The sequence below is a fragment of the Carya illinoinensis genome, chromosome 11 (genome assembly GCF_018687715.1).
Source record: "Carya illinoinensis cultivar Pawnee chromosome 11, C.illinoinensisPawnee_v1, whole genome shotgun sequence".
Classification (NCBI taxonomy): domain Eukaryota; kingdom Viridiplantae; phylum Streptophyta; class Magnoliopsida; order Fagales; family Juglandaceae; genus Carya; species Carya illinoinensis.
Genome location: NC_056762.1, coordinates 29652806 through 29663883, shown reverse-complemented (window position 1 = coordinate 29663883; position 11078 = coordinate 29652806). Strand labels below are relative to the sequence as shown.

General features: G+C 36.6%; 1 protein-coding gene across 1 annotated transcript; it reads right to left on the bottom strand.

Moving 5' to 3' along the window:
* Positions 1-4423: 4423 nt before the first annotated feature.
* Positions 4424-5397, bottom strand: LOC122282564 (transcriptional regulator SUPERMAN). Its single transcript, XM_043094499.1, is given in 2 exon segments — positions 4424-5221; positions 5224-5397. Coding segments are annotated over 2 exon segments (702 nt in total). The 5' UTR covers positions 5287-5397; the 3' UTR covers positions 4424-4582.
* Between the last annotated feature and the right edge of the window lie 5681 nt (positions 5398-11078).

Genomic DNA, 11078 nt, shown 5'->3' with positions numbered 1-11078 from the left:
TCAAATACTACAGTACAAGTATTGATCTAAACAGTTTTTGCAATACAAGGAAACCATAATTGGTCTTGGCTCTAGCCCTAATTACATACCAGATAGTATGGAAAACACTACAAATATTTCCTGGGTGTATCGATCCTGCTAGATAGAATTAAGACTCTTATATTTCTCTCCAAATGGCATATATAGGTTGCGACTTTCTAAGAATAAGTTGATGTCTACTACCCCGGTTTGAGTAATTAGTTCTATAAAGTTCATTTAGTGTTATCAGAAGGTTTACATTATCTGAGAAGTATCATTGGGAATTTCCCGTACTTTGGATTGTACTAAGTGCACGATGATAGTTTCCTCATTTACTAGCTAGAACTTGCATCAGGATCCAAGTTTACCATGATTTTGCAAAGTCTTAGGTCATTAATCTTGGTTGTGGATCAGCATAACAAATAAAACGCACCGCACCCTTTGACCAAATTGAGGGGTTTATCACATGAAAAAGGCCTTTGACTTTATGAAGTGGTTCTTCGTTTTTGAAAATTCTAATTTTCTTTACCTTTGACAAAACCTGCACAAATTGGATATACGAATGTTTCTTTACAGTTTTATATTCTAATTATCAACGGCTCCCTTAAAGGATTCTTTAAGTACTGAAGTCTAGGACTCAGATCAAGGGATCCCTTATTCCCTATTCTGTTTATTCTTGGTAGCGGATTCTCTTTGAGACTCCCTGTCAGAGAGAGAAGATATGGGAGTAATAAGAAGATCATTCCCGATCTTCTCTTCGTATAAGATGATCTAGCCATTTCATACTGGATTGGATTTTATTCAAATTGTTCAGGTAAAAATCCCAATGTAGAAAAATCCTCCATTTTTCTTTAGCAAAAAACTAACCCCAGTCCATGCATTTACTTGCTGAGTTGTATAGTCTTTTTTCTTCATGCAGGAGTTGTACTTTTAACTTACATATATCTTACTGCCCATTTTTTTTTTTTTTTGAGAAATATTTTTTGCAGTCGGCAGATGCAGTCGGTGTGCAGTCGGCTATAAAAAAAATTAATACGGAACCTACATGAAAAAAAAAATATTTTTATAATTTTTTATAATTCATGTAGGTCCCCTTGAATATAAAAAAAATTTTTTATAATTTTTTTTATTCATTCCGTACAGCCGACTGCACGCCGACTTCATGTGGCGACTATATGTAACAAAGCCCTTTTTTTTTTTGTTTTAGTAGTATTAGGATGATTTATTTTATTACCACGGTATTCCTCCAGTACTAGAAATGAGGGTTAATAATTAATAGAACTTAGAAGCTGGTACCATTCTCTTCTTAAAAAACCTAGGCCTTCCTTTATATATCCTCAATTGATCAAGAAAAAGGAAAAAAAAAAAAAAAAAAAATCCCTTGTTCAACTCCATTCTCGATCATTATTTGAAATTTGCAATCTAGAAATCAAAGATCCATTAATTCTCAAATTGCTAGATCGAACTTCCCTAATTAGAAATTTAGCTAGCTTGCTCCATCCCCTCCTACATAATGTCATCACTTTGGATTCCAAAAACTAAGCCTCTGCCATAAGATGGAATATTGTCTCTTTAAGGACTTTTGGTGGGGTTTCAGTGGTAAAAAGGAAACAAAAATTAACTTCAAATTCATGGCTTTCCACTTGTCAACCAAAATCATATATAGGTAGGACTACGTATTAGCTAGCCAGGGTAATGTCCAATTATAACAAATTAATCTCGAAGCTTCGCCGAACAAAACTGGATTATATACCAAAACTTTCTCAAGCAAATAGTTCGAAAGAGCCCTCCTTGATGAAGGGAACTCCAAACCTACGGACTCATGTTTTTGAAAAAGCCTTCTAAGCCTTCTATGGATCAGGATCTTATTCCAATGGTGCATCATGAAGATTCCACCTCTGAGTAAGGGAGTTTGTTTGTTGGATTTTTGTAAAATATTTGGTAAGGATCAGGATCACTCTTTGGAGGTTCATAGGGGAATTTATTATCGAAAAACATTTTGAGGCTTTTAAAACCTACTAGATTTTAGTGAGAGTACTTGCTATTTTGCCATTTAAAGAGTTGGAAGATGTGTGTGCACAACGACGAAGAATATCTAGTCTAGCTCATGTTAATTACATGCCAATTAAATGATCTTGAAGCTAGCTGATCTATTGCCTGGCTAAATTCTTTTTTGGTTTACCTAAGCATGTTAATTGGTTATTAGGGAATGATTGGAGTTTTAATTGGTGTGGCAATAAGTATATTAACGACACATATTTTGGTGTAGATGCATCTTGTGAGCCGCCGTCATGATGAGTTTGTGTGTGGAATTTCGTGGCTTTTTTTTTTTTTTTTTTTTTGTGTAATTACTGTATTATATATATGAATAAGAATTTTCTCCAATATGAAAAGCTAAGTTATCCGATAATTCTAATTAATTCAAGTCTCCAGCTTCGACCTGATCCATTCAACCAGTCAATTCTCACAACGAGATCACCACTTCAAGCATTTCAATCTCTACCTTTCTAACTTGGTAGCTACTTCTCATCATGATTCTCTTGTTAATTAGAGATTTCAAATAATTTCATTTGTAACATCATTCGACTAATTTTCATCCTGTTTGTTTTTTAGGTCATCTAACCAACAAGCAAGACATCCTTGCCTTAATTAAGGATTCATATAGTATGAATCTTACGAATATTTTGTTGCAAAAAAAAACATTTTAATTAGTGTAAGTTTGGCATATGTACATATCTCATTGAATTTTGTTGTTAGAAGATGATCAGGAGATAAATATTCACAACGTTTCATTAATATAATATGTCAATATATACGAGCAATGATAATACATTAATTACTAGCTAGAGGTGCGCTTACATCCAATTATTGAACAAATCATTGTATTAGTCCTGCTAAAGTGAACGAATGAGATCTAGTGGCTGAGTCAAATATGTATGTGAGTGGGCACTGGATGTTTAGAGAACTATTTAAATGAATCTATAATTTTATAAGGTTTTTAAAAAATTTTACTATTTCAACATTAAAAATGTTTTTGAGATTAACTATGAGAGTTCTTTTTATAGTTGCAATATCCCAAAAACTGTGAGGCTATTTATGAGAACTTGGTTAAAATTTAATCAATTAAAATCTCATATAAACAATAGAAAATTTTATGTACTTAGATTTAATCTCAACATGTTAAAAAAGCTGGTTATCTCACTGCCAAGATATTTTAGGTCAATTATAGGTACATTTGGGTAATGAGACGATATGATAAATTAACAAAACTTCTTACAATTTTCTTCCTAAACATTACTCAAATACAAAACATGACTTTTCAATTTCAGATCTTTAATTTTTTCATCTAATCCTTATCTAATTATTACAACTTTTATTAACTTCAAAACAAAACACAAAAATCAATGAAAATTTTTCAAACTTTAAAACAAAAATTATATTCAACTTTTCCTATCTTATTTCTCAAAACTCAATAAAATATCTTAACTTAAACAATTTTACAACTATTCATTGAATTTTGAAATACTTGAAGTGTCTAAACGAGCTATTTCTCTACTCCCATAAAAATATTACTAATTTCCAACTCAAAATAAGAGCACAAGCATTAGTGAAGTAGTCAAACATAGCCGATTCATAGTTCATTTCTTATATAGAAATATTTAGTTCACAAAAATATTTCACGAAAGTGAAGAAAATGAGATTGATGAAGAGAGAAATAGGAAAAAAAAAAAATCATACTCTAAAGATCAGGATGTTAAATGAATGATTATCTTATTACATACATTGATCAGAGTCGTTATTTTAATAGCATTAATAGGAATGAATTGAAAACTTCAAGTATGAAAACTCGCGCGAATGAGTTTTCTAAATCAAAGGAATATAGTAAACTTGGCCCGGTGACATGATCGATCGAGTTGCTTGATCTTGCTAGAAACCTGAAATATTTTGTTGCATGCATGTTCGACATGAGAGGGTTTACTTCATCTATAGAAAAGTTAATGCATTCTAATTAACATGAAACATATGAACTTGTTATGAAGTCAATGGAAATGGCATATTCGTAGTTTGTGGAAACAAGAGGGGTGCCAGTACGATATCCTTAGCAGCATACGTGATAGAAATAGTCCCATGGAAACGTACGCGGTATCATATCCAGACAGACTTTTCTCAGAAATCTGTGACAGAAAATGACAGTGCACTGCAAGCGCCTTTACTAGTTCATCTCTAAAAACCCTAACCTTCTTAATTTAAAAATACTTCTTAAAATAAATCTTTGATTTATTTTTTTTTCTTTGGGATTTCCAGGGCAATCTTTCTGGCTTCCGTTTTTTTTTTTTCAATCCATATGTGTCTTCATCAATGTCACGCACTTCACACAATCAAATGAAATATTAACCAAGGAATCTGGAAAATAAGCAGAAGAGAATCTCGCAAAATTTCACGAAACACTTTATCTTACACATCATACGGCGCTCGCACTCTGATCTTTCTGAAACTGGCAAAGCGTAAACCTAGCTACCGCGCGTAAACCATGTTTTCTTGCTTCTTATAATGACATAGGTCTCTACCCGAGCCGAAGCTCGAGATCAAGATCTTGATCATTCGCATTATCTGTGGTTGGTGATGTTTCTTTGGCTTTGCTAGAGTAAAAGCGAGGAGAATTAGTACCTGGTGAACCCGATGGGTAATTAATTGACGGAGAGCAAAGAGGCATCAAGTTGTTAGGTGGAGAGGGTACTGAAATCGAGAGAAGGGTGGAAGGTGACTCAACCTGAGATGCATTTTCTGATACTCTTGAAGTAAAGGCACCAGTACTAGGGTTTGGCGATTGGGAGAGCAGGCACAGTCCACCATTGGTGGAATATTCTTGAGTTGGGATTATAAATGAAGAAGTAATGGAAGGAGATGAGGAGGTGGGATTGTTGGAATTAGGCTGCGGTTGGTTGAGCCGCACACGGTCACGGCGGTGCACATTCATGTGGCCTCCGAGAGCTTGGGCTGATCGGAACTCCCTTCTGCAAAAGGTGCAAGTGTAAGACCTCGGTGGCCAAGTGGTGCCCGTGGCATTTCCAGTGTCTTCCGCAAAGGCTCTTACCTCCCATGAATCATCTTCCTCGTAGGCTACTTGCTTAGGGTTCCACATCCACGAACCGGCAGGCCGGATCAAGCTAGGGTTTAATTGATATAGCTGATTTTGATTTTGTGTTGGGACTGAGCCAATCTTTGGAGCTGGGTCAAGGAGAGGCGGCCTGCAAGTTCAGCAGCCATTGTACCAGTAGCACTAACATTTAAGACTAAGGTTAAAGTAATTGATGATGTGGAAGGTGGAAATGGCCAAGAGAAAAATGGGTTAAATAGAGAATGGGCCAAAGGAGCATGCAAATTAGGTACTGGAGACAAAATAAAGCCCTAACACCGGATATATCACCCAAGCTTTAAAGCAAGCAGTTGGATTTTAGTAACATTGACAATATAATATAATAATTTAGCCAACCCAACCTGCTAGCTAGCTATATATTTACTGCATGCCACCTTTGAGGACAATATATAAGTACGTTGGGTTCAACGCCTACCTAGCATGCTATTTGCTGGTTTAAATATTCATTATCAGCCCTCACTCAGAGAAAGATATATAGAATATTATGCAAATATTATTAATTTCAGATCATCACTTTGTTGGAAAGTAGTGATTATATGCAAATAAATTCATGGATCTAATTAATTAATTAGCTTATGGAATAACACAATTAAGATCACTTAGCTCGTATGCATGCCATGCATCCGGCCAGTTCCATACTTGTTATGACACGTCTAGTTCATTTTTGAGTATCTAGAAATAAGTGCGTGCTTAGAAAAACATGTGCGCGCCTTTAAATTTTCTCCGGCCCTCATGAATTGCATGGGTTGTTTGTTTCACTGTGGGTTTTTCAATATTTAGGCAGATTAGCTAGGACTGCACGAAGATTCTGCAGACTGCATCAATTAAGCAGAAAATGGAGAGAAACCAAGAGGAGATTATATAAATGGTAATTTATAGGACTACTACGAGGCGGCTGAGTATTGAAAAATAAGTTTTGTTACGTAATAAAATGTATATTAATACTGATTCTTTTATATTTAAAATTTAAATTAACACTATTTTTAATAAAAAAATTTTTTTTAATTAATTATAAATTTTTTCCTCAAAAATTAGATATTATTCATTAGGATGCAGTACTAAAACTTCAGAACCACGTGAAAAAAGGGTCCGCTCGCTATATATATATATATATAATCTTAGTTTGTGTCCTAACTAGGCTAGCTAGCTAGCTAGCCTAGTTCTTTTAACTTTCACGAGGGCAATTACGTGGCCACTTTTTTAGGGTAAGTTAAGAAATATATATACTAACCAGAAAAAATAAAAGTGCTATAATAAATAATAGGAAACCCATATATAGGACTTAGGAGGGTACGAATTAGTACTTGCGTACGTATAATACAGATAGCAAAAACCAGTAGCTTTCCTTCCTGCCCAAACAAGCTACGTACGGATGCAGCATGCATGCATGCATGCAGGTTAATTAATTATAAACAGTAAATCTATTCATGATGAAATAATAGCTTACAAAAAGCCTAAACGTACACCAAACAACCTGCTATAATATTAAAGGAGTTGATTTAATTGTCTGTTAGAATTAATTAAACCAACAAGAACATTAATCACACAGTACCACTATTAATATATGAGAAATAATATTTATAATTGTAATTGTGTAAGTACCATGCAGTCTTTTTAAAAAATATAAATTAATACGGAATTCACATAAAAAAATTAACTTTTTAATCGTAAACTCCACATTTTTTTTAAAACGATTGCGCGATATTTGTACATTCCACGACTGTATGTAGCATTATTCTTAATATATATATACACACTACAATAAAAATCACTTTTTACGTAACCTAAATTCATGGTATATTTGTTAATAATGCGTTTTGTATTTTCTGCAATGAAATTGGGTGACACAAAAAGACTTTTTGTTTTTTTTTTTAATACTGATATAAATGCAGGAGTTGCACACCTTAAATTTATGTAAATCATATATATTTTAATGTCTAAATTTCCAAGCTAGGCATATATAGAAATGTTTCCGTTAACAACGTTTTCATACAAGCTAATTCTACATATATATTATAATCTCTAATGCTTTCTAGTTTTTCATCGTTATTAATTAATTAAAAAAATCTAGTCCAGTTATGCGTATGTCCGACGAACTCCTCTTGGATGTATATCTATTGTCAGGCAGATTAATAAAATTATCAAGTAGTGCTAATGTCGACCTTTGTCACCTTGCCAAACAATTCTCTGTTTTGCTGCTTTCTTTTTGTCACATCTACAAATTAATTATTTGACCCTCCAAGCATATCATGATCATGATCTGCGACTTGAAATTAGAATATTGCTCATGATGATCATGATAAGATCAAAAAGTTTGAATATCATTTTAATTTAAACCTTGTGAAGATAATGATCACTAAACTGGCCTGGCCGGTCATGATAATTATAATATGATCTCCCATGCATAGATTTGTTCACCAGCGAATTCGCCAAGAAAGATCAATATATCTTGCTTTCCCATTTCCTAGTTTCTATCGTCTTGGATCTCCCCTGCCACTTAGTACCAAGACGTAGCTAGGGGTGGGTACGTACTCTTTATATATATATATATTTAAGGGAAAACTCTTGTATCATTTCATTGAACTAAATGGAAGATACATTGAGGAACATCCTCCACTGTTACAACTAAATCAGAAATGGAAAGAGAATCTTTTGCTAAAACATGGGCCAACACATTGCCATTTCTCCTAACATGAGAAATTTCCCATTTAGCAAACCATTTCAGCAAGACCTTTGTCTCATACAAGAACATTGAAGCACTACTAAAGCCTTCTCTATCTTCATGAAGGGTGTTTATCACCTGCAGGGAGTCACCCTCCAAGATGATCTGTCCCAAGCCCAAATCCACCCCAAACCTAGCAACCTGAAGAGCTCCATACGACTCAGCAAGTCCAGGGTCAGGGAACATTTGCTTGTTGTGTCTCATGGTTGCCATGACATGTCCCTTACAATCTCTTACAATCACTCCCACTCCTACTTGTCTTTTCTGTTTATTCACTAAGCTGTCCCAATTGATTTTGTACCAATTTGGTGGGGGATGAGTCCATACAGTAGGAGACTGGCAGGTCGGAGAGGGGTTGGTGGTTATGTTGTTGTTCTCTTCACATAGCAGGGCCAAAATAAAACAGTTTCTCCTCCACCAAATCCTCCTAGCCACCACAACAAATTCTTGAATAGATACCTCATCCAACCCTTGCAAGAGAGATTCAAAGAGATCCACAAACAAAGCAGGGGACTGACTCCTTTTTGAAAGCTTCTTAGAGGCTAAACTCCAGACATCTCTAGCTGAAACACAGCTCCAAACTGCATGCACCACTGTCTCTTCCTCCTGATGGCACACAGGGCATAGTGGGTGATCCACTACCCTTTTTTTCTGTAAGTTGGTTCGAGTTGGGAGAGCCTCCAGGCATGCCCTCCACACAAACACCTTATCACCTGGTTGTACCCTTAGCTTCCACAGTTGCTTCCACACTTGTCTGAGGCTGTTGCTACAAGATGCCTGACCCCTCCCCTCTTGCTCCCGTGCCTTTTCCATGTGATAAGCACTCCTCACTGAAAACTTGCCATCTTTTGTCCCTTGCCAACTTACCCTATCCCTTGCATTCATTGAGCTTAGAGGAGTTTGTAGTATTAAATCTGCTTCCCTCTGCTCAAAGACCTCCCTCACAAGTGTTTCCTTCCACTGAGCTGAGGATTGGTCAATTAGTTCAGAGACCATTGCCTTGCTGTCAAGTAATGCTACTGGACTTATAACCTTCCTGGGCACTGGATGGCCAAGCCACCCTTCCTGCCAAATTTGGACCTCTCTTCCATTGCCAATCCTCCAACAAGATCCTGCTTTCACCACCTGTCTTGCTGCCATGAAACTTCTCCACAGAAAGGATGGTTTTGACCCCAGTTTGGCTAACATGAAGGAGCTATTTTGAAAATACTTAGCTTTTAAAACTCTTGTTGCAAGTGAGTCAGGCTCCTGTAGAATCCTCCAGCATTGTTTAGATAGCATTGCCATATTAAAACACTCGAGGTCCCTAAATCCCATGCCCCCTTCAGATTTTGCTTTTCCCATATTTTTCCATGAAATCCAATGGATTTTGTGTTCCCTTTCCCTTTGGCCCCACCAAAAATTATTGATGACACTGTTGATGGATTGCAGCAAGGTCTTGGGCAACTTGAAGACACTCATTGTGTAGGTGGGAAGTGCTTGGACCACTGGCTTGATGAATACTTCTTTCCCAGCTTGAGATAGGCTTTTCACTTTGTATCCACTAACCCTTCTTCTGACTGCATCCAGAATGTTTTTGAAAGAGCTAGCTTTGCTTCTCCCCACAATGGATGGCAAACCGAGATACTTTTCATAGGTTACAGAGGTCCTCATTCCTGCAATAGAAAGGATGTAGTGCTGGGTTAATCTAGAGGTGTTCCTGCTGAGCATTATGGATATCTTGTCCATATTTAGCCTTTGCCCTGAAGCTTCTTCATAGATTCTCAGTAGGTTAATCAACCTTCCCCACTCAAAAGCATTGGCCTTGCAGAACAAGAGACTATCGTCAGCAAAAAAGAGATGAGACACTCGAAGGGGGCCTCTTGCTATTGGTACTCCATGAACTGCACCAGTTGCCTCAGCTCTGCCAATAAGCTTACTAAGTGCTTCTGCACATAGGATAAAAAGGTATGGTGAGATGGGGTCACCCTACCTAATCCCTCTTGAAGGTTGAAAGGCTTCTTGTGGTATTCCATTTACCAAAATAGAATAAGAGACAATTTCTATGCACTTCATTACTAGGTCCACCCATTGGTGACAAAAGCCCATCTTATGCATGATTTTTCTAAGGAATTCTCATTCTATTCTATCATATGCCTTACTCATTTCAAGTTTTAAGGCCATATAACCCTCCCTTCCTTTCATCTTAGCCTTCATTGTGTGTAGAGCCTCAAAGGCAACAATAACATTATCTGTGATTAGTCTGTTTGGTACAAAGGCTGATTGAGATGGGGACACCACAGAGGGGAGTATATTTTTTAGTCTATTGGCTAGGATTTTGGAGATCAACTTGTATAAGACATTGCACAGTGAGATGGGTCTAAATTCAGAGACTTTGGCTGGGTTTTTCTTCTTGGGAATAAGAGTGATGTAGGTGCTGTTTATTTCAGATAGGCTTCCATTTTCATTTAGGACATGCAATACTGCAGTGCTGAGTTGGTCACCCACTAGGTTCCAATGTTTTTGGTAAAAATTTGCAGGATACCCATCAGGGCCAGGTGAGCTAAGCCCTTCCATCTGAAAGAGAGCAGTTTTTACCTCCTGCTGAGTGTAAGGCCTCATCAGCATTCCATTTTGTTCTTCTGTGACAGTGGCCTCCACTGGTTCTAGACAATCCGCAATATTCACAAGGTTAGAGGAGGAGAACAAGTCTTGATAATATTCTTGGAATAGATTAGATATCCCTGTTGTTGATGTGATTTCTTGCCCACTATCATCGATTAGCCTCTTGATTTGGTTTACTTTCTTTCTTTGTGTGGCACATTGATGAAAAAACTTTGTATTTCTATCCCCTTCTTTCAACCACTTTTGTTTGGCCCTTTGTTTCCACCTGATGTGATCTTCTTCAAGCAGTTTCTCTATCTTACTTTGCACTTGCTTTATTTTTTCTGTTAGGTGGCCTTCATTATCCCTTTGTAGTTTAGTCACCTGATCCCAAAGTTTCCTTAGTTCAACTCTATAATTACCAGCATACTGCTTGTGCCACCTTACCAATTCCAATCTGCACTGGTTCAGTCCTTCTATGACTTGGCATAGCTTGCCATCAACCCTTCTCAGTTTACTCCATGCCTTTTCCAGAACTTCATAGAAATCTTCCTTCAAGGCCCAGCTGGCCTCATACCTGAATGGTCTGGCTTTTCT